At 55.1% G+C, this 22,839-nt stretch overlaps 4 protein-coding genes across 4 annotated transcripts; 2 read left to right on the top strand and 2 right to left on the bottom strand.

Moving 5' to 3' along the window:
* The first annotated feature begins 1,539 nt into the window (after positions 1-1,539).
* HER10_EVM0003923 (uncharacterized protein) lies at positions 1,540-3,399 on the top strand. Its single transcript, XM_035473584.1, has one exon. The coding sequence runs from the start codon at positions 1,784-1,786 to the stop codon at positions 3,209-3,211; it is 1,428 nt and encodes a 475-aa protein (XP_035332446.1). The 5' UTR covers positions 1,540-1,783; the 3' UTR covers positions 3,212-3,399.
* Positions 3,400-3,502: 103 nt separating this feature from the next.
* On the bottom strand, positions 3,503-5,230 carry HER10_EVM0013412 (carboxylesterase; the record flags this gene model as incomplete). Its single annotated transcript, XM_035482771.1, has 1 exon — positions 3,503-5,230. One exon carries the CDS (start codon positions 5,228-5,230, stop codon positions 3,503-3,505), a length of 1,728 nt encoding a protein of 575 aa, XP_035333619.1.
* Positions 5,231-6,971: 1,741 nt separating this feature from the next.
* HER10_EVM0005436 (uncharacterized protein) lies at positions 6,972-8,607 on the top strand (the record flags this gene model as incomplete). The annotated part of the gene is made up of 2 exons (XM_035475054.1): positions 6,972-7,300; positions 7,638-8,607. The coding sequence occupies 2 exons, from the start codon at positions 6,972-6,974 to the stop codon at positions 8,605-8,607; spliced, it is 1,299 nt and encodes a 432-aa protein (XP_035332626.1).
* On the bottom strand, positions 7,616-22,095 carry HER10_EVM0001375 (uncharacterized protein). The gene is made up of 5 exons (XM_035471124.1): positions 19,247-22,095; positions 12,861-13,161; positions 11,559-12,644; positions 9,949-10,638; positions 7,616-9,894 (listed from the first exon to the last, which is right to left on the bottom strand). The coding sequence occupies exons 1-5, from the start codon at positions 19,310-19,312 to the stop codon at positions 9,755-9,757; spliced, it is 2,283 nt and encodes a 760-aa protein (XP_035332149.1). The 5' UTR covers positions 19,313-22,095; the 3' UTR covers positions 7,616-9,754.
* Between the last annotated feature and the right edge of the window lie 744 nt (positions 22,096-22,839).

The raw sequence follows: 22,839 nt of genomic DNA, 5'->3' as shown, positions 1-22,839 counted from the left end.
GATGGTTCCCTGTTCGTGTGCTTTGAGCTCGTCAATCAAGCTGTTCAAAATGTATGGGAACCTATTGATAAGCTAGGATTGATGCCGCAACCGTTGTTCCTACCATTCTGACATCGTTGTTGGCCCGTATGTTCACTATATAATAGATACCTCGAGAACACTGATCTTCGGTACCTTTGGCTTGATGACCTCGTGTCGGGTCTCGACGATAATGGGCAGAGAAGGGGGGCGTTTTGCCGTGTTAGTCTTCTCGCTTACTACCGCGGTCGTGGTCCTGTTCCCCTTTCCCTTCCTCTTTCTTAATGATCTCGAGGATCGTAACAGGCTTTCGTCTCAAGTCATGCCCAGACATCAATCTGTATATATTCTGTGTTGAATACGTTAAAGATGACCACTTTTAACCGAGATTTGCGTCCCGATTTCTTTCACTACTCTCAACACCCGCCAAACAGAAGCTGTCTGGCCAATGAGTCCATTGCAAACAACGGTACAAAAAGCACTGTCGAATCTGCAAGATCCTACGAGAAGTCACACTGATAACAGAGACTGCTAACTTTGTGGCTCACTACAAATACCAGCGTTTTGAAACGGAGCATTCGCGGCATTGGTCGTGCAATCGCATGCCTTGAGAAGTAAAGAGATTCGTTTCATGGCGGGAAGGATATTTTCCGTCGCAAGGTCCATATTCATTCACAAGTACCACGCCTCAGATTAGACCTTCAAGCAGAGTTCTCACTCTTCCGGATCAAGTATACGTCCAGCCCCGTGGTCAGTACCATTTTCCGAGGTATTCCGAGTTGCCTGTCGCATGATCCCGCCTCATAGAAGCTATCAACGGGGGATCCCACAGCAAGATAATGCCACTCCACAAGAAAGCCGCTCTACTGGCCTCCTCCAACCTTGCGCTTCCTTGTCGACCTTTGTGTCCATCAGCAACATATCAGAATCTGCCAAGGTTCATTTTGGTCAGTACAGTTTCACCAAAAGGTCATTTTCCGCAGAGTGATGTGAGCTCTCATCAAGCTCGAAATGAACTCTTGCTTTTTCCTTGCTTCTTAAGCTCTACCTCCTGGTACTCCATCTCCCGTTAAGTCACATGAAGGGTTTTGGAAGTCTTTCTTTGAAATCGCTGGAGACCCGTAGTGCGTACCTTTACTGTTGATAAAGCCATAGCGGTTGATGTTGATGACGGGGCGGCTCATGCATAACTTCAATAGCGGGTAAAAACGGGAGGTTAAAGGGAACAGAAAGCGATGCAAGAATTTTCACAGTCTGGAATCGAAGACATAAAGTTTCGCCTTGAAGATACGAAGTCACCAGTGCATCAATGAAGCCACCAAGTCCGTTGAGGTTGATAATCTGAAGAATTTTGTCCGCCACAAAACTCAAATTGTCGTGCTTACAATGGTATCAACCGGTCTCCATCATCGACAACCTCTCACCTTGAAAGTCACGAACCGTCTGGCTGCTTGGAAGCGAAGAACGATATATGTCCCGCATACCCCTGTCCCGTCGAAATGCCTCTGACAACCTTTCTCCACCATAATCATGTTCCGCTTGGGATGCCTTGATCTGTCCCACGATGTGACATTCATATATGGTCCTTCAAAACTGAAGCTTTGCTCGTGGATAGGTAGCAAATGGAGTTTTAGAGCCTTGACGGCCTTGCTCCGCTAAGCACCGTCCTGGCAGCTCCATTGAAAAGGCTGAATCTGGGAAAGCAACCTTGTGGACTTCTCAACGAATTTTCTATTCCAAAGCTTGAACCTGCTTCTTACTACTAATGTATATAAGCCCATCTTCTGCCAGACTCTTCCCTCTTCCCTTGCTTCTTCTGTCAACTTCTCACATCTGTGATTTCATCAATTCTGTAGACCATAACCTACGACAAACCTTCAAGATGAAAAACATTGCTTTCCTGGCCGGCATCCTGCTGGTCTCCGTCGGCCCCTCCCTCATCAACGCCGATACCATTTGGGGTCCGCGTCCGACAACCACAGCCGTGGCCGAGGACTCCTCCCTCAAGAATATCCCCCCTATGTTGGTCCTCGAGATCATCAACATGGAGAAGAAGAGGAAGGGGAAGGGGAACAAGACCACGACCGCAGTAATAAGCGAGAAGACCAATACTGCGAAGCCACCCCCTTCTCTGCCCATCTTCGTAGAGACCCGCCACGAGATCATCAAGCCCAAGGCACCAAGGACCGCTGCGCTCAAGAGAGATGCTCCTCAGCCTACTGCCCCCCTCCAGGCGCGCGAGAAGCGAAACGACGAGGCGGACGAGAACACCGGGTCCTCCTCCCTCTGCACGCACAACAAGTGCCCCAAGGAGATGGAGGTTCCCCGCACCCTCGAGCCTAGACAGCAACAGGATACGGACGACGCCGAGCCCTCCGCCGACGAGGAGGACGCCGACTCCTACAGAGACTGTCCCAAGAGGCGCTCGCGCAAGGCCAAAATCGCGAGTATGGCGGCCACCAAGACCCTCGAGCCCAGACAGCTGGTCGTCGAGACGGCCGCCGCCGAACCCTCCACCAGCGAGGACGCCGATTCCTACCTCTGCACACACGAAGACTGCCCTCACATGTTTGCGCGCCTGGTGAAGCCGTCGGCCACGAAGACCCTCGAGCCCAGGCAGCCGGTTGTGGAGACTGACTCTGCCGAGCCCTCCGCGGGCGAGGACGCCGATTCTTCCCTCTGCACGCACGGAAGATGTCCTCATGAGCTTGGGCGCCTGGTCAAGCCGTGGGCCACCAAGACTCTTGAGCCCAGAAAGCTGTATGTGCCGACTGGCACTGCCGAGCCTTCTGCGGACGAAGAGGAGGAGACGGAGGAGAAGGATGATGGGTACTACGCCATGCCGCCCCCTTACACCCGTACCCGTCGCTTGAGGTGCAAGGGCAGACATAGCAGCACCGTTTCCAGCACGGCGACGACTACTTCCTCCACCACTTCGTCGACCACTTCGTCTACCACCTCGTCTGCCACCTCGTCCAGCACCGGCACCGTTACTGTTACCGTCACGCCAACTTCCACGAGCAGCTCGAGCTCCTCTTCTTCCACCTCCTCCTCGACCTCCTCCACTTCCACCACGGCACCCGATGACACTGTCACTCGCACGACTACCGTCACCGTGACCGCGGACCCGACCTACACCCCGACTTATATCCTGAACCCGTACCCTACGACCTTCCGCAAGGTCAGAGCTTAAACGCGGTTCTATTGGAGTGTCAAATATGAGTGTTCATTTGTTTGTCCCTAGGTGTAATGAAGCCTAGGTTAATGAGGAAAGTTAGGGTGTATTCGGGTTTTTGTTTGCCAGATCTTCAGGTGGGGCAGTCTATTCGGCCTCAAGTACGCTTAGTGAGATAGGTCATAGTGAATTCAAGTATCGTTCAGTAATACCGGATGTTGTCCATACCGTGAACATGTGATGGATCATGTATGAGCTATTTGAATTACCGATGCCCCTCTTTGCTTCCACATCACCAACCCCACGACCTTACGACCAAAGCTTTTGAATCAAATACTCAACCGCCTCAGCGCGGTACGTATCCGGCTGAACATGAACCAAGTCGGTAACATTGACATCGAACCCCATAATCTCAGGGTTCTCAACATCATACCGCGGCCACTTCACGCCCGTCGCCCCGGCATTCGCATTCGGATCCCCCTCGGTGATGAACCCAACCCACATCCGCGACATAATCTCCGCCAGCGCCTTGAACGTCTCGGGCTTCCCCTCAAACGGATTCACCGCCACCGCCGTCTCGTACCCCAACCCGCCCGTGTTATTAAACACAAACGCAACCTCCTGGAAGTGGTTCACCCCCTCCGCGGGCGTCATACCGTTGACGAGCACGTTGAAGTTGTACGAGTACACGCTCTGGTTCCCCCTCGGCCCAGCCCAGTTGCGCGCGAAGAACCGCCGCGGACCATGCTGCGCGCGATCGCCCGCGAACGCGTTCACGCGCTTCCACATGGCGCCGAAGTTCGCCTGCGCGCCGCTCGGTCGGCCCTGCAGCGTCGCCGGCGTGCCGAGGCGCGGGATGTCAGGGTACAGCGCCGAGAGGACTTCGATCGTGAGGTTACCCGCCCCGCCGGAGCGGAGGTAGGCTTGCCACTGCGCCGTGGTGTTGACGCCCTTTACGCCGAACTGCGTGCCCTCGTCCGAGTTGGCGCCGATCAGCAGCGGCACGCGCGTGAACTTGCCCTCGTTGATTAGCTCGTGGCGCGGTGCCTCGAGAAACTCGCCGTCTACGACGCCCGTAAAGGCCGGGTTCGTGGTCGTGGTGTTGAAGACATCGCTGAGGGTCCAGGCCGGGACGCTACGAAGGCAGGAGAGCGTATCGGCCGCCGCGGAGCAGTTTGTCTTACTGATGATGGTGTTGTAGTAATCCTGCCACGTAGCTGCAGACGACGACGCCTCCACCTCGCCAAAGTCAGTCCCGAGACCGGTGCCGCTCTGCAGGATCGCGGCGCGGTAGAGCCCTTCATCCCGACCTCCGTAGGCCAGCATCTGCGACGCCACGCTGCGGGAGCCGGCGCTCTCGCTCCAGAGGGTGACGTGCGCCGGATCACCCCCGAACGCGGCAATATTCTCCCGGACCCAGTGCAACGCCAGGCGCTGGTCGCGGAAGCCGAGGTTGCCCGCGCCCTCGGCCTTGATCTCTTCGCTCCACAGGAAGCCCCATGCGTGCAGGCGGTAGTTGATGCTAGCGGCGACAAAGGGGGAGCCCATGCGGACGCCCTGCTCGACGATGAAGGAGAGATTGTAGCGCGGGTCGGCGCTGCCGCCGTTGGTGAGGCCGCCTCCGTGGATCCATACCGCGACGGGGAGCTTCGCGTCCGCGGCGACGCCGTGGGGCCGGACGACGTTGATGGTCAGGCAGTCTTCCGATACGTGGTTGCCGAGGACCCAGGTGTCGCTTCCGTAGCCGAAGCAGAGCGGGGAGTACGCCGTCGCGTTGCGGGTGCCGTCCCAGGACGAGTTCAGGGGTTGGGGGACGCGAAAGCGGAGGTTGTCGACGGGGGGCTGGGCGTACGGCATGCCGAGGAAGAAGTCCTGGTCGTGGGGCTCGTTGTAGAGGCCATAGTAGGAGCCGTTCTTGAGGTCGACGGTGGGGACGGTGCCGGTGGTGGTGTTTGCCGGGGCGGCCTGTCTCGGGACCAGGGCGGACACTGTGGCGCAGGCCGTGGAGAGGGTGGCAAGCAGGTTGAGTCGGGTCATGGTGTTGAGGTCCGGGAGCTAAGCTGTGGTGACCGACGATGTCTTGCCGAGCATACGCTGCAGCTGTCGTCTCGTCAGGTCACCGAGGAGCAGGGCGGCTTTTGGCCATTATGTACTTGAGCCATGGACTGCGGGACCGGCAGAAGGTCGGACATTGGACTTCTGGGTCGTTCTCCATGCTGTGAGATGAAGCCCACCATGGCTCGACCCCTCGAGGGTGATGATCCCGGCGTCATGCCACGAGACCAATGCCGGCCGGGGGTAGCCGGGGATGGCCTCTAGGCTAGTGTAGTAGACTACGTCACTTTGTCAAGAGAAAGACGAAGTCCGAAGCGGTCGTTTACCGTAGTATTGAAGCTGTGAATGCCAAGGCCCGGGGTCAGTAAGGTCAAGAAGAAAAAAAATCAGTAGCTTATTTGTCGTTGATGGATACAGAGTAGCATGGCATGACAGGTCCCGATCCAATGGGCTGGGTTGGCGTACCCCGCAAACGCAAACGCTCCGCAAGAATCGGCCCTACCCTGGCACTTGGGGAGCATTGTGGAGGGATTTGGGGTTGGGTGGTGTGGGGGAGAATTAGAGAAGTTTTGACAAGACTCGTGAGGAACGGTTCCGGGGTTGTGCGTGCGGTCAACTCCCGAGGGGATCATGGATACCAAACGAACGGGGTGCGATGTCGGGAGCAGCTTTGATAAGCATTCAAGTTCTGAGCTATACATTTGTCCATGCCGAACATGCAGAGGTCGCGTTGTGATGCTGTACAATTCGCTATTGAGGGAGCACTCTACGGATGGCTGGTTTCACTGAGCCAAAGCCCAAGAGTGTCAATTCTCATCAATTCTCATCAGTAGAGTCTTGGCAGTACTCGCTTGACTCCTCGAGTCGAGTCTACCAAAACCTGAAGACGATAGATTTAGGCACTCGACTACCTACCCACGAAATATGCATCACCTAGGTGCCAGACCTGAGCCGAGCGAAAAGGCAGGGCGGCTCCAGCATTTCTCCGCGTTTCTCCGCCTCCTCGTCGTGGAGAATCCGGCACACAAATTTGGCCCCCGACGTCCCGGTACTCTGGTTCTAGTTCGAGCCCGAAAGAACGGTTGCAGACTTTGTAGTTACAGACGACTTCTATGCCGGAACTGTCCTTACTAAATTGGTCATTGGGTATTAGTCTTCATTCTTCTAGAATGTAGACTAAAGAAAATAGAAAATTGCAGTGGAAGAAACCAGACTTGGTCGGCTCGTCGGGTCGGCTAACACCCCCCACCTTACACACCATACTGTGCCATTGAGCGCCAAATCAACGCACGGACGCCGTCCCCGATACACCGAGAAAAGCGGGACCCAAGCACTCACCGAAACAAAAACCAACGACGTCATGCCGTCCGCTCCGAGACCACGGCCCCGAAAACTCGGCACCAGCGCTGACGACAAGGGGGTCCGAATCTCGAATCCTTCCGGCCACCATTCAACGTCCTCTCACCAAGATCCAGTCACAACAAGGGATTCTCTCTTCAACAACTCGTATAGTCAGAGTTATCTGGATCTGAGACTGATCTCGACAACTGTATTACAAATCTCAGTTCCCGACTCTTGGTAAATCTCTCATTTCTCACTCTGACCCCTCACTTACTCACAACAATCACAGAACAAAACCTCACACTCTCACCTCACTCATCATCCACTCCCAAACATCCACGCCTACCCATCCGCCCGCCGTCCAAAAGCAGTCCCGCCAAAAATGCCGCCAAAAACCCCCAAGCCAAACGGCACCTTCACCTACTGCGTCGGCTCCAACCCGCCCTTCACCCCCGAAGAATACGCAAGCGACCCGGCCCGCCGCCAGCGCGCCCTCGACCACCTGGCCAAGAACGACCTCTACGCCGCCACCGTCGTCACCTTCAACCTCCCCGAGCGCGACACCTACGTCTACCACGCCATGACGGCCGTCCGCCTCGCCGAGGTCCAGCGCGTCGTCAGCATGGGCGGCGTCAACGGGTTGCACGCGTGGTACCGCGACGAGGAGGGCAAGCCGGTACGTTTGAGCGGTCTCTGGGTTGTCGATTGTCTGTTATGTCCTGCAGTTGTTCTTGCATTTCCCTACTTTAAGATATCAGACTCCTCTTGTATCAGCTCGGTCTTCTCATACACACACTCCCATCCCCCTCCCCTTTCACGTCTTCGTCAGGTCTCTCTCCAACTCCCGGCATCTCTATGTCATACATCATGTAATGCTCGGCCATCACTCCTTCTTGCATTCATCTTATCCCTCACTCCCTCATTGTCTCTCTCTCAACCCCCCCTTCTCCTCATCACCAGTCTCCATGAGCCTCCACCACCACCTTCAACACCCCTCCCTCTCATCACCAGCCATCACCACCCTCAACCTCACTCAACTACGTTCAAGACTAACACCACCAGCTCGACCCCCCACCCCAAGCAGACATCCAATCCTACATCCAAATCTTCTCCCCAAAAACCTCCACCCCGCAAGCCCTAAAATCTCACCTCGCCAACGCCAAAAAATCCTCCCTCCGCGCCCTCTCCGCCGCCCACCTCCTCGCCCACCGCTACATCCACCCGTCCCTCCCGCACCTCGCCGCCATCCCAAAATGCAAAAACCCCCAAACCTCCCTCCCGCCAAACCCCTCCCTAGACTTCTGGTCCTGGTCCGCCCTCTCCCTCCAATACCTCGGCCCCCTCCCCTCCCAACCTCTACAATCCCACCACGTCCTCCCCATCCTGATGCACCACTTCGGCTGCGCCACCCCCTCCCACGAAGCCCTCTCCATCCTCCGCCTCCTCGCCGGGCCCCGACCCATAGCAGACATCGGTTCCGGAAACGGCTACTGGACACACACATAGCAGACATCGGTTCCGGAAACGGCTACTGGACACACATGCTCCGCCTCTACAACCTCACAGTCTACCCCGTAGACAACCTCCAATCAGAGTGGCGCACAAACTGGGTCCCCGACACCATCCCCTCCGACGGCGTCTCGTTCCTCAAATCCCACGCCGGAGGCAAAGATATGGTGATGCTGCTAGTCTACCCCGTCGTAGGCGGCTCCGTGGCAGGCGGCACGGAGGGGAGCTTCACGCGCGGGCTGGTGGACGCCTACGAGGGCGACACCATCGCCGTCGTGGGCACGCAGAACGGGAACGGGTATACCGGCTTCCGGGGGATGACGATGGCGGAGTACATGGCCAAAGAACAGCCCGAGTGGGTCAGGGTCGTGCAGATTCCGCTGCCGAGTTTCGCGGGCAAGGACGAGGCGCTGTTCGTTTTCCAGAGGGGGGAGAGGGCGCCGCCTAGGGACGAGGCTTTGGGAAAGGAGAACGAGGGGGGCCAAGGATGCGTAGACGTAGGAAAATGAGAGAGAGTACCCGATAGTCGGTTTGACATCTCTCATACCAATGTCACTCACAGTAGACGGTAGACAGACGGTAAACCGAAAGAAGTGATTCTTAACTACCAAAATTCTATAATTCCCTTTCATTCCCATTGCCTTCAAGATAAAACACACCAAAAAAACCCACACCATCCACGAAAAATTTCTTCATCATCCGACCTTGTGCCATCCGCACTTCCCAAAAATGCCCGCCGGGAAACAAGCATATCCTTACCAGCAAGTACGCTCTCCGACGCCTCTCAGAATCGGGAAAAGAACAAACAAGACGAGAAAAAAAATCGAACCGTGGAAAAGGAAGAAATCGGCAAGTGAAAACCCCCTTCTACCCTAGGAAGAGAAAAAAATGTACCGAGAAGTAGGAGAGAGGCAGTCGAAAAAGCGTCGCAGACTCCATCCCACTCCATCCGCCTTTCATACTCAGAAATGGAAGAACAGACTGACAAAAATCAACAGACTAATGCCGCGCGAAGGGGGAAAAAAAAAGAGTAGAAAGCCTCCTCATGTCTTGTCGTAGGGGTCCAAGGCGTCGTAGCAAAGCCCGTATACTCTTTGCTGTGTCAAGGAACGGAAATTTTTTGCGTGACAAAATGCTTCTTTTTCTGACCAAAACAGCGTCCGCCCACCCCCTCAGGGAAATGTAAAAGAAAATCGGTCATCCATCGTAGAGAAAAAGAAAAGTTTTGTTTTTTGTCATCGTCAAGTCGTCAACCTAGGAAATCCATCTGGCCCTCTTTTGCAAGTAGGGTGTTACTTTTTACTTCATTTCCCGGTCCCAGCCTCTCTTTTTTATAAACTTGTCGTAGTGTCGGGCACGTTATGATACAAAATGGGCACCCTTTTTTGCTTGCGTATAGCTGTGTGCGGTGTGCGATGTGTGTGTGCGTGGTCGTGAGACGTCGGTATTAACAATGCGCGGAAACGAGATTGAAAAGCACTGAAAACGTTTTGACGGGCGGGCATGGTGACTTTCGCTTTGATGATGATGCTGCTGAATGAGGAGGACCGTGGCGAAGATGGGAATGCGGTTATGTGCGTAGTGAGAGACCCACAATAGTAAACGTATAGTCGCGAGGATGAGGAAACATATTTGGAGTCCAACGTCGAAAGACGTTTACTCATCAGCCTCTCCCTTTCTCATTCTCTCGTTCCACTTCCGCTTGCCGACACGCGTCTCAAAGTGAGGAACGAGCGTCTTGACATCCTGCATGATGGATTCAATGGCAGTACGGGTCTTGTTGCGATAGCAGTCCACTATAACTCATGTCAGCTCGCTCGCCGTTTCATAGTCAACACGGGAAAACTTACGAGCTCTCTGGAGGAAGACTGTCCGTCCCGCAAAGACTCTGCTCTGCAGCCAGGCCATGCGGTATCCGAGGTCGTTGAGTCGGACCTCCTTGCCTCGGACACTCTTCCTCATGCGGGGAATGGCAACCTCGCCTTCGGTGTTCTCGCCAATGGGAACCTTGACCATGGACTTGCTGTTTCCACGGCCTCGGCGTGAGCTACGGCCCTCGGTGTCCTCGACGCCATCGTCCTCCTCATCGGCATCCTCCTGGAAGAACTTGGTGCCGGTGGCAGACGGCGGCGGGCTCGGCATCTCGCGCGGGAAGTACGACCGCGGGAAGACGGAAGCGCCCTTGCGGAAGGAGTCGGGAATCTCCTTGGTATCGACACCGTCGAGCGTGACTCTAACACGCAGACGCGAACCGCGGACATTGTCCTCGACGAGAATGAACTTGCGCTTCTTGGCCTCGGGGATGTTAGGGAACAAATCCTCGGGCTCGCCGTTGTCGCTGCGGCTGTGGCGACGGGCAGAGATGGCGCCGGCATGGGAGCTGCTGCCCATGTGCGGCATCGAGCCGGAGCTGGGTGCCGGGTAGCCTCCGTGACCGCCGTAGCTTCCGGAAAAGACCTGCGACTGTCTGACGTCGCCGCCCTCCTGGCCAGCGGGGGCCTGGTGGTGGTGATGGTGTTCGTCCATGTATTCGCCATCGCCTATTTCAAGACAGTAAATGTCAGTCAACGTTACAATGAAGAAGGATTGGAAACTGGTTTCGGGAGGACGTATGCAGACGAGCGGAGTGTGGGAGGGGTAAACATGTTTGATCGACAGCCCTGACAACACAAGCCAACGGCAACGCGAAACGCTCAAGACGACAAAGGGAGGGTCGGGATGGGTTTGTTGCTTTTTTTCTTCTTTCTGGAGGTACAAGAGTGGCATAAGAGTAGGTCTTTGGGACAGGCAAGGCAATCTTCTCTTTTACGAGAAAAAAAGCCTCCCCTCTTTCAGCCAAAGCCATGCTATTGGGACGCAGAAGGATTGGGGATGGAATGCCAAAAACGCTAAGCAATGCGACTTTTTGCCGATGTCTCTTCTAAGAGGCATCGCATCTTGTTGCCCGACAAACTCGGGTCAGGTGACTAACGACAGCAACAGCAGCAACTGCGTGCAGCGCAACTATGGTAATGTACAGATCTGTGCCGTAGAGAAAAGGAAATCCCTCTCGACCCGCGGCGAGCTTTGCTGTATCGTGGTGGCAAGTTGCTTTGATGCGGCCGAAAAAGCCCGGCGCTATACAACAGGAGGAGCGCAAGGAAAATGACAAAAAAGTGCAACGAACCCATTCCCGAGACGTCTGACCAACTAGCAGAGTAATAATGTAATAAAGGCACAGAGGTAAAAAATTTGTATGTGTTTGGTGGTGATGAAGCTCGTGTCCGCTCTAGGATCACGGCCGACAAGACTTTGGTGATGATGAAAGGGGGGAAAGGTATCACATAATCAACGATCTTTGGGGGTTGTGCCGGGCAGTGGTGTGTATGTGCGATGCAACGACAATCAACAACAAACAACGACTGGGCTCGCAAACGCTGCAGATGCGGAGGGCTTCTTAATCACATCTGGTGAAACATACCGACTTCATCCCCTCCACCCGGAGCGTTGGTGTGCGGCATATGACCCATGCTCATTCCAGGCATCTTGGCTGATGCACCCGCGGGGCCCATGCCACCCGCACCTTGAGCCATCCCTGGCGGACTGGGGCCGCCCATGTGAGCAGGGTGAGGACCGCCCTGAACCGATTTCCGGGTGTTCATCTTGGCCATTCGGCGCACTCTTCGGCTTCGGAGCCGGGGGTCTTGGTTGCTGTTGCGCCAGCTGTCCACGGCACGCTGGATAAGACCTCTCTTGCCGCGCAGAGGAGGGTTCAGCTGAGCAAGAGCCCATCCGACCGTGTTGCACTCGGTCTCGTATACTTGGCGGTTGCCTCGGTACTGGTCCTTGGGGCAGCAGGCTCTGGGGTAAACGCAGTTCTCCGTCTTGAATTCGGCCGAGAGCTCATCAGTGTTGACCGACTCAACATCGCAGCGGATGGTGTACTCCATCTTGACGCGGTCGCGAGAGTACTCAAACGCGATCCATTGAACCCCGTTCTGATCTTGTCTGACAACCAAAGGCGTAGTGGCCGGAATGGGTCCAGGCGCCGCATTGGGGTTGACACCGCCAGGAGTCGATCCTGTGGGGGTGTTGAGAGCAGCGCCGTTCTGGGGGTGCTGCTGGTGTTGCATGGGAGTCGTCTGAGGCTTCTGGAGCTGCAGCGGCACCTGGGGCTCCGTCTTCATCTGGCCGCGGGGGCTGTTGGTCATCTGGGCCTGGTGTTGTTGCGCCTGGTGCTGAGGCATGTGTTGCTGCTGCTGCTGGGACTGCGCAGACATCATCATGTTGGGCTGCGAAGACATGGACTGGTGGGTCTGGGCCTGGTGTTGCGCGTAGGGAGACTGTTGGGGTTGCGCCTGCATCGACGGGTAGTGGGCTTGCGGCGTCTGGTAGTACATGTGCTGCTGGAGAGGTTGAGACGGCGGCTGGCCGTAGATGCTTCTGTGCTGGTCATGTTGGGAAGGCGAGGCTACCGACGCGGGCGAGTTCGACTGCGGTGTGTGGTAGGACATGGGAGGGTAAGGTGGTCTCGGCATTTGAGCGGCGGCCATCATGTCGGATTGGTCTGCTATTCAGTGGTTAACGGTTGTGAACTTTTGAAGCTGTCTCGAGAGAGAGCAAGTTGTCGCGAGAGAGAAGAAGAGAGAAGGCAGCAAAAGACGCGTCTTTTTCTCAGTGTTTGGCGCGTCTTTTGCGCGCGTCTCTCCTGTGGCAGGCGCAGCCACAGACAGACACGCAGAGCAAGGTAAGGATAGCAGCAAAGGAAACAAGGAAAACTCACCAGCGGATGTGTATCCGCTTGTCGCGCCTGGGGTGCTGTAGGGACTCGGATGGGCGTAGTAGGGAAGGCCGTCCTGGGAGTGCTGCTGCTGAGCGTTGGAGGGCTGGCTCTGCTGTTGCTGGTAGGCGGGAGCAATTGGGTGTCCGGCGGAGGCGTAGGAGGGATGCTGCTGCGACTGGGCCTGGGGATGATGCTGTTGATGAACAACGCTCGAGGGTCGAGGATGTTGCTGGTGCTGCTGCAGATGTTGCTGCTGCTGCTGTGTAGGTGCGTGACCCTGGGGCTGATGGTGGGGGTGATGCTGCATAGAGAAAAGACCCATTAGTCCCTCGTCCAAGAAACGCTTCGACGTATTAAGTTGACTGGTAACAAGCAAGAAGGAGGAAAAAACAAAGTGAGGCAAGGCAAGGCGCGGCGCGTCTGTATTTTTATTTTTTGCACCTTGACACTGTCAGGGGACTGGGGGCATCCAGGTGCAGGCAGGTGCGGGTGGTGAGAAGTGGTTCCTTGCTGCCCCTGGGAGTCCTGGGAGTCGACGAGGATCACGCGGGTGAGGCGTGCTAGACCCAGTTCGGGACCCCTTTCTGATAAAAGAAAATGTGGATATTCTTTTGGGGAAAAGAAGAGGAGCAAGGCAAGGCAGGCAAGGTACGAATACATAGACAAGCAGCAGGATGGATGGATGGATGGATGGGCTCCAGACCAGATGCAAGGTCGCCGTACTACGGCGCCGCCAGATCGGAGAAGCGAGGGCAGGGGATAGACACACACACACACTAACATACACACCACAGAGAGTGAGAGTGAGCTCTAACATACACACCACAGAGAGTGAGAGTGAGCTGCAAGTGGAATTGTGTACAAGCTGGGTAAGGATGACTTGGGAACAAGATGGGAGGGGCGGATTTTTTTGGTTTACCCCTGAATAATAACTACCCAAGCAAAGTAGCGAGCTTCGGGTAAAGAGAGAGAATAGAATGGGCAGGTACTGCGACGAGGATACTCGGAAGCGGAACCCGAGTGGTTTCGAGAATGCGATGGCCTGGCTCTGGCAGATTTGCGCGACTGGGGCAAAGAGACGAAAGATGAAGGATGGAGTATGAGTGAGAGGTATACGGAGAAGCGGTACGAATAGGTGGGAAAAAAGAGTAGTAGTGGTGTAGAGTGTAGATGAAGTACTCAAAAGAGTAACAAGAGGGTTCTTCTCCTTCGACCTAGACTGCGGTCCTGGTTCCTACTGCGGGTTCTTCCTTTGGTTTGGGAGACGCGACAGGACGGCCAGAAGGCAGAAAGAGACGATGGATGGTGCAATGAGATGACAAGGGAGTATGAAGGACGGAGGAGAGATGGCGATCGGAGCGAGGGTGCAGCAGGAATATGGGCAGCCGAGGGGATTGGGCGAGTGAGGGTACAAGAGAGGAACAGGGTAGCTATTTGAACATTGGAGCAGGGTAGGATCCAAAGTGGGTAATTATGATGGGGAGTGATATGTCTGGGAATCGGGGAGGATGGGATGGGCAGCAAAGGAAGAGGCAGGGGACGAGACAGGAGGCGTCCGTCTTGGTACGAGAGGTGTTTTCTCTCTCTCACACTCGCGAAGAGTAAGAGACAGAGAGAATGCTCCTTCCTCACTCTGCCGTCTCACAACTCGCACTTGCTGCTTCCGCTCTCACTTGTGAGGCAGCAGCAGCAGCAGCAATGTGAAGAGAAGCGAGAAGAGATGATCCAGGGCCAAACAGACAGGCAGACGTACACACGACCGACCAGCCAGCCAGCCCAGCCCGCAGCAGCCCAACCGGGGGTGAAAGCAAAAATGGGAACGTAATAGCCAGAGCCAGACCAAAAGCAGACGATACAGGAAAGCAGAGTGTCAGGGGGGCGCAGACGCAGTGGAGCTTGATACGGCACCGGTGCGGCTTCTTGTTCGGGGTAGAGAGAAAGTGCAATGTAAGGTAATACAAGGGGGGGCGATATAATGGCACGGTACCTCGAGACCTTGGGCCCGATGCGAGGGTACGGCACGGCGAAAGTCGAGATATCGACGGAGATGGCGATGTCGACGGCAATGCCCTTGTAAGCGCGCTACCAAAGCCGTGGGGCAAATTGGAGGCGAGACGACGAGGGCATATGCGCTTGTACACACACCTCTAGCCAGGCCCAGGGTCGGGAGGATATATCCGTGTATATCTCGACGTCGAAAAAAAAAAAAAAGAGATATGTGCAGTGTGTGTGATATGGATTGCGGTTGAAGGAAAGAGAGAGCCAGAACGTACTCAACAACAAATGATATGCGCCAGCCAAGCAACGACGCGCGCGAAAGTGTGAGAGAGGTAAGATGAAGAAGCAGGAGGCAGAATACAAGAAAGCAAGAAAGCAGGCAATAGCAGCAGCAATAGACAGCAAATGCAAAACAGAGCAATAAAAGATTGTCAGGGTTTTGAACGTACGTGCGCGCGTGTGAATTCGCCTTCGGGTCTTTGCTACTCGGTAACTTGTGCAGGAAAGGACAAGAGGCAAAGTCGTTTACTAGTAACGGCGGCGGCGGCGGCGTCGTCGGCGGGAAGGTAGAGAGGTAGGTAGAGAGAAAGAAGAGAGAGAGATAAAAGTGCACCAATGAGTGAAATCTTGTCGGTTTGGGTGTACGCAAGTAGTAGTCCCATACAAGAGAGAGAAAGACTGAGAGTGAGAGAGCTTCTCGATGCTTTTCTTGCTGCAACTTGCAGAGAGGTCCCAGAGCAAGAGCAGAAGCTGCGCGTGGGAGGAGGACGGACAGGGGATAATAACGACCGGGGAGGGCGTGGGTGTTGGGAGGAGAAGGAGGATTGGCGGTGGTGGTGGTAGGCATGGACGAGGGCAAGGAAGATGAGGAAAGGACGCAGAAGACGTGAAGATGGGACAAGAGGGGCTGGTGTCGTTGTGGAAAAAAAAAAAAAAAAGGTAAGGTAGGGGCGTGAGGGTATCATGGTGAGCCTTACTTTGCGACTGCCTCCTCTCTCTCTGTCTCCAAGTTCCAACGTGCATGGGAAAGAGCCGGGAGAGAGGAGAGAGAGTCAGAGACAAGGTGAAGGCGAGGTGTACATTACCTTACTGCGTAAGGTAGGCACGAGGTAGGTACTGGGTAGTGTTGGAGAGGAAGGAAAGGGGGGCGTGTGCGCAGTGCGGCAGACAGGCGGGATTTGCTCTGGGTGTGTGGGTGTTGGTGTGTGTGTGAGTGTGTGAAGGTGTGGTACGTACTGGGAAAAGAATAGGAAGAAAAAAAAGAAAAGAGAAAAAAGGTGCAAGTGGGGTGAGGTTGGTGTGGGAATAGACAGAGGGGCGTGTGGATGCCGAAAAGGGTGTGTGGGACAGCGCATGGAAGAAACGTGACAGGGGTCTCTTGCATTGTAGATTAAATGGCCAATGGCGGCACGCGCTTGCAGGGCCGAGCAGGGTCAACTACCCAATCAGGCATCTCTCATCCGGGGCTAGCCAGCAGACCAGCATACTACCGGGATGCCGCCGCGGGCCCTCAATCTTGCTCTCTCTCTCTCTCTCTTTCTCGTGTGTACCGCAGTACTTTCTCTCTCTCTCTTGTGTGATGATTTTTTCACTCATCTCTCATCTCTTTAGCCCAGAGGGCCATAGTCTCTCATCCACTGGGAAGACAGACCGCAACTGTGAAAAATACGACTCCAAAAGCATGGCGTCTGCAACTTTGCTGCTTGGCCCCCTTGTCGTACCTTTTTTCAGCCACCGACCCCCAAAAAAGAGGCTTCCCACTTTCAATTCCCGGGTTCCCTCCTCACCTCACCCTGTCCTCACCCCCGGTCCTGGCAACATCTTGCACTTGTCTGGCGCAAGGCGGTGTGGGAACTCATGAGGCGGAGACAGTCTGTGTGTGAGAGAAAGAGAGACGGGGGAAGAGAAGTACACTAGGTAAGTACCTTACTCTCTGTAACGGCCTGGGATACCTAATGTGCCTGAGGAGACCCGGCTTGTGTGGGAGCCCTGGCATAGCACTCACTTTCGCGCTGTCGTTGGCATGTTCCCCCCGCGTTTGCTGCTTGACCGTTCCTGGCCTCCTGGTCCGGCTTCGAATGCCTGCTCCTGCTAATGCGCTGCTGGCATCTAGAATGGAGTGAGGTGGTGGGCATATGGGCATGGCACTCGCACTGGCACTTGAGACCTTGCCGCTGGCCCATGTATCACCCACGTCCCAGGCACAACCAGGAACCCGGAGCTCTGCTTGCCCAGCACTGCGGGAACACCGTACTCAGTACTCGCTGCAACAGGCGCCTGACAAGCCTGCTCCGAGGTCATCGATACGTTCGTTTCGTCCCCAAAAACCAGCTCAGAGAAGAAGATGGGGGGCGCGTTCTGGTTGTCTTCACCCTCGTCGTTCAACGTTGGTTTGGACTCTCCACAACTAGCGGCAGCCAAGTCACCCTCGCCGCCCTTGCCTCCAGGTGGGAACAATGGCAAACGATTATACCATGGTCTGCAGACCTTCTCCCCATCTTCTCCTCGTTGCCGGCGCGCGGGTCGAAACAAGAACGACAGGCGCGCAGACAGACGTTGCCTCTCTTGCCAATCATCCACCCGATTCCTGATGTCCACCCCCTATCAATGCGCAATCGATGGGGAAAAGTGAACTCAGAACTCGCGCAGATGTTCCCTCCAACAGCAGCCGATTCCGAATCATTTTGGCAAACGAACAGAGTGATGAATGCATCGGCTAGGTCAGCACCGACCCCCATCCCTCCCACCCTCCCAATTGCTCAGCCACCCGTCATTGGGGAAAGCTGTTGGCAGCCCCCACCAAGAACGTGTGTCGCAGAGCAAAAGAGAGAGGGAGAGAGGGAGATAGAGGATGAGTGCACCCCACCCGGACGCCTCCAGATCTCCACAATCGTCACCTCATCTTCATCTTGCTTTTGCCAGGGAAAGGCCCGTCAGAGCAGTACACCACTACGGATACCTCGACTCGAGTGTGTTTGCCGTACATCCACAGATAGAGCTCATCACCTAGAATGAGCTCTTCCTTCAGCCGATTTCTTTCGGCTAGCCTGTGGAATCTCTTTTCTTTTTCTCCTCGCTCTGACGTGTACATTATGACAAGAAGGAGCTCGTGACACTCCCGTCTTCTACGTCCACGTGAGCGGGTGGGTAGGTAGGTAGGTAGTCGGGAAAACAGGCCCAAGGAAGAAGACGGTAACGAGGGGGAGGCGCACAAAGTACACGCTTGCTTTCGCGCGTGTCCCATAGCGTAGCTCAACCTCACTAAGGCTTAAAAAGCTGAAAGGTCGGTACCCGTTGTGCTCGAGACAACACTAGGCATCTAGACAGGCCCGGGAAGCCGTTGGCCGCCGTTTTGCCCTGCGTGGTGTCCCTCATTTCCAACGAACCAGCCACCTCTTGGCTTGGTGCCTGCGCCATCGATTCTCGCCTTGTCACCACCACCTCTATTCAGCGCGAGAGGGAAGACGACGAACAACACGAGGAACATACCGATGCAGACAGAAAACGCAACTCCAAAAGCCAGCAACAAGAGCAATGTCGCGATTGCTGCGACTGGCAAGGGGTGCGCGCCAAAGAGGCAACAGGCTGCACCTCCGCGTGAGACCCCGGTCAAAGGCGCGCGAAGACTCGACCGTACTCCGTAGAGGGCAGAACCATGAACGTGTCTCTGGGAGCTTTCCCAAGGTATCCAATGTTCACCCAGCCTCCTGGAGCTTGAACCAGGTTGGGTAGCACTCACCCTGCCCTGCCCAACCCCGGCTGGTTTGGTCTGGCTGCCCACGCCTATCCCCTCACCCTCTCTCCAACTTTTCTCTCCCCCAACTTCGACAAGCAAAAATGAAAAAAATCAAGATAAAATAAAATCAAAGTGGTGCAAAAAGGGAATAGCGTCGTAGTACACTGGTCGGGAGGTCCCACTCATGCAAATGGAGCCTGCGATGGCCCCGGTCATTGGTGAAACAGGAGCCACCCTGCCAATCTCACAGACTTTTTGGATTCCTGACCTGGTCAAGCTTGCGACAGCGTTGCCATCTTCTGGAAGCCACGGGAATCCCAGGAAACTCATCTTGTCGACGCCAACTGTGCGCGTAGCTCAAACCCTATCCATGTTTGACCTCTTCTGCAACTCCCGCTTGAGAGCTTCAGTCGAGGTCCGTGGTGACCGCCTGTCACGACTCGCCGTCCAAGCATGTAGCCGAGTGACGAGTCTTCCGGCAGCTAGGGCCAGCAAGCGTTCAAGCTGAGGCAGACACCCTTATGCGCGAACAACGAACTTGAGTAATTGAAATGGGGAGGACAAGGGGGGAAAGCACAGGAGAACGACTTCTTTCGATAACATGACGACCAAACGGAAAGGTTTGTAGAATAATGGAAAATGCGTGGCTTACGTGATCAGGCTCCTGCTTGTAGCCACCCGCGGGCTGCCTGTTCTGCGCCATGGCTCTGACAGTCATGAGTTGATATTGATGTTTCTGTGCGTCTTGGTTAGCCATCTGTCATCTGTAGCTAATGAACCTTGAACCAGGCTCTTCCAGGCCTCCCTGGAATCAGGACAGACTCCAATTCATCCCAACGGGGATGTTCGATGTCCCTTACCAGCCAGGCTGGCATGATATGAGATCGCCGAGAGATGGCCCATCCTGATGCCCAACCTTCGCTGAAATCCCCGCACCTCTTGGTGCAAGGTTTTTCCATCAAGTCATCACGGCTGATGGACGCGTGGGCAAGGAAACAGGAATATCCGTGGCAAGAAAGGGAGGTTGGCCAGCGCTTTGCTGGCAAGAAACCGACTGGGAGATGCCTGTTGTCCGCGTACGTACTCACGTTTCTTTGTGCTTAGGTAGACTGATCTAAATGTCGCGATCGCTGCGTTCCGTGGGCTTCGGTTCGTTGCTGGTGCGGGCGTAGGTTGAGCAAAGATTGAACCCGTGATCTTGGGCAGGTGTGTCCGAGGTTGGCGACGTTGTGAAACAAAGATATCCCAGCTTGCTGCAAATCGACTCAAGTCAGCATCTTAAGTGTTTTGTTTTCCCAACTTTGATCGGAGCAAATTCATGCGACCGCGTCAAGAACACGCGACCGGGTCCCGAGAGGGCCCCAATAAAATGGTGACCCTCCCCCCCTCCCCTGACGGCAATCACACAAGGAGAGAGGCCCAAGGGGGATGCGATGAGTCGTGCAGGCCATGTTCATGCGCAGACTGCAACATGGGACGTTACCGAAATTGAAACAAAGACGCGCTTGGGCGTAGTGTAAGCCCCATGCGGACAGGCGCCGGAACAGCAACGCCTTCAGATGATGCATCTCGAAATGCAATTTCGGAGCCCATCGGAAATACGACTATTCGTAAAGGCTGAACAAGATTCGACACGCGGCGGGGAGCACGGGGAGCAAAGAAAAGACGGAGATTAAAGACGAAAAATTACGAACCTTTTGGATGGAGAGTTGGACGTGTTAGAAACGCGTTGATGAGTTGCTGTCTTTGCTGACCCGTACGAGCGCAATGACGGGGGAGTGTCTGCGCCTGTATTTGGATAAGGCTGGCTGAGCGAGGGCTACAAGTGGATTCCGATGGTTCTGCAGCGTCTGCTTAGTGTGTAAGTGTGTGAGTGTGTGTGTGTGTGTGTGTGTGTGTGTGTGTGCAAGTATAAGTGTGCGTATGTGAGTGTCTGTGTGTGTAGTGTACACTTGTGCAGGGGAGGGCAACCCAGTAATGCACGGAATTTGAGGCTGGCGCTGCTTGGGTGTCCTGACCTGGAACGAATGCGGGAGCAGAAGGCTTTGACAACGGGGTCCCGAGGAAGAAGTCGATGGTTCTTCTAGTCCTTCTGACGGTAGGTAGCGTATCCGTAGGGGGGCTTGATTAGTGTGTCTGCTTCCCTGCTCAAATGGAGCTATGCCTCAACGCTGGCTCGGTCTGTTTGGGTGGTGTGTGACGGGCTCCCAATTCTCCGGGGATGGACCAGGGAGCTGGTCGAACGTTGTTCGCCGGGGCCGTGCGAACGAAATCTGGGATGTGTCTGCAGGCCTTGCTGTGTCCCGCTACTGGGGGACCTGACTTGTGCGTCGTTGTTCTACCTGTATTCTGAATTAGTTCATGCAGGCCAGCCTTGCAAAGGCCACAGGTGCTGGCAACGGCGTCTTTCCCTCTCGCAAGGGGAACCAAAATGTACATCTGTCAAGCAACTAGGGAACCTACTTGGAGTGTGCTTTTGGGAATTGCCTGGTCAGGGGTTTCTCGCGCTGAGGAGTGGCTCAAGCTGATTTATGACGCAACACAGACCCTGGAGAAATAGCGTAGGGTAGCTAAGACGCTTGTCAGGCACTGCGCGGAACGAACGGCTTGATGGGTGTGACTGGGAGGCGTGTGGAAGGACGGGTAAAGCAAGGGAAAGCAGAGTCAAGAGGCAGACGGCGTCGTGGAGAGAATGCCGGATATTTAGGCAGAGCCAGGGAGACTCGAGTGATTGGCAACGGGTCCTCACAGGAAGAAGAAAAAAGAGCAAAAAATAGGACCAGCGATAACGCCAATTCCCAAGTAGGCCGACGTCCCTTCAGTTGGCCACTCGGCACATTGATTAAGGAGAAGCTGGGGTGTGATGGGCTGCGTCCAGAGGACGACCATTGGATGATGCCGCGGCCCCCCAAGAGAAATGTGGACGACAGAATCCCGGCTAAATGAATCGGGTGGGCAGGTGTAAGGGGAGCCAGCGAGAAGAGAGGTGTGGACGGAACCGGTCCCCCGGTGGGAGGGTACGCAATACCTAGAGAGACAGGCCAAAGGAGCGAATGCTGAAGAATATCGACGTGATGTGCAGAGCCTAGACCGAAGTTCATCCTCACCGCTCCAACAGCGGGAGATACACCCTGACGAACACCCACAGTATGATCCATCGATATCTATGTACATAGGATCCGAGATGCCTGTCAGCCAGCCAAGAAGAGCCAGGGTGGGAGTTGGCAGGCGCCCCGTGGAGAGGCGGTGGCTCACTCACCATGAGAATAAGCTTCTTCGGCATCCGTAGCTGAAGTGGCGATGTCAGTATTAGTTTGCGACTTTGCTAAGGTAGCCTAAGGTAGCTTCAACGTCGAAGCTGTCCGGGGGAATAGCTGCGCTTCTGAGCCAGATCTAGAAGCCTGAAATCCCCTGCTCCTTACGAGGAATGGGACGGTATGACCAAGGTAAGCAAAGTGCTACCTCAAGGTAGTTTGGTGGACCGTTGCCTGTCAAAAAACACCGGTCACGGTTAGCATTGAACGACCCTTGCTCACACACGAAAATGCCTAGTCGACCCGAGCGTCTCACCCTGGGCTTTTGGGGTTGGGGGTTGAGCGGGAGGCAAGGGGGTCAGAAACGGTGCCAACCTCAAAGAACCACGAGGTTGCTCGGACTCTTCGTACTGTTGCTTGATGTGCTGCCTTGGAGTGTGCGCAGTCGACATTGCTGAATCGCGACACGACGACGATTCTAAAGAACGCACGGGTTGGATCCAAGTAACGGCCGCCCCGAGAGACAATATTCTTAAGCCGATTCGGTTCTGGTCGAATTCGAACGTAAGTAGCTCTCAAAGACCAATAGAGCGACTGGCTTGGAATGCTCCTTCAGTGACTGCCCAGAATGCTTGGTGTCACAAGGTCAAGTTCGACTATGCATCAAGTACGATGCAAAAAAGGCGCCGCTTTTTTCACGGTTGATTGGATGCAATACGCGCTGTGTGCAATATTCTGCATCCATCTGCCGCGTTTGTGGCAATGTCTTGTCTGATCTTGTTGCTATATCTGCGAGACGGCCCGGACTCTTGGGTTCTCAGGTCGCAGTCACACTGCACAGGCACAGAGGTGTGTAGTTGTGTGCGCGGTCTCTCTTCCCCCCCTGGGGGTCTATTCGCCATGACACTAGATAGCTGGGGAGCTCCCTGGTTGCAGGTCGCGCAGACGTTGGACAGCTAGTGTTCGAGAATATGACCGGCAGATTGGATGG

Source organism: Colletotrichum scovillei (assembly GCF_011075155.1).
Source record: "Colletotrichum scovillei strain TJNH1 chromosome Unknown Contig00006, whole genome shotgun sequence".
Taxonomy (NCBI): Eukaryota; Fungi; Ascomycota; class Sordariomycetes; order Glomerellales; family Glomerellaceae; genus Colletotrichum; species Colletotrichum scovillei.
The sequence above is the reverse complement of the archived record's forward strand: the minus strand, read 5'-3'. Positions and strand labels throughout refer to the sequence as shown.

Coding starts and splice junctions, on each gene's coding strand:
- HER10_EVM0003923 (XM_035473584.1), top strand. CDS start 1,784: ATGTATATAAGCCCATCTTCTGCCAGACTCTTCCCTCTTCCCTTGCTT.
- HER10_EVM0001375 (XM_035471124.1), bottom strand. CDS start 19,312: ATGACTGTCAGAGCCATGGCGCAGAACAGGCAGCCCGCGGGTGGCTAC. Junction 10,639..11,558: donor GGGTGGAGGGGATGAAGTCG/GTATGTTTCACC, acceptor GTCTTGAAATAG/GCGATGGCGAATACATGGAC. Junction 9,895..9,948: donor AGTCTTCCTCCAGAGAGCTC/GTAAGTTTTCCC, acceptor CATGAGTTATAG/TGGACTGCTATCGCAACAAG.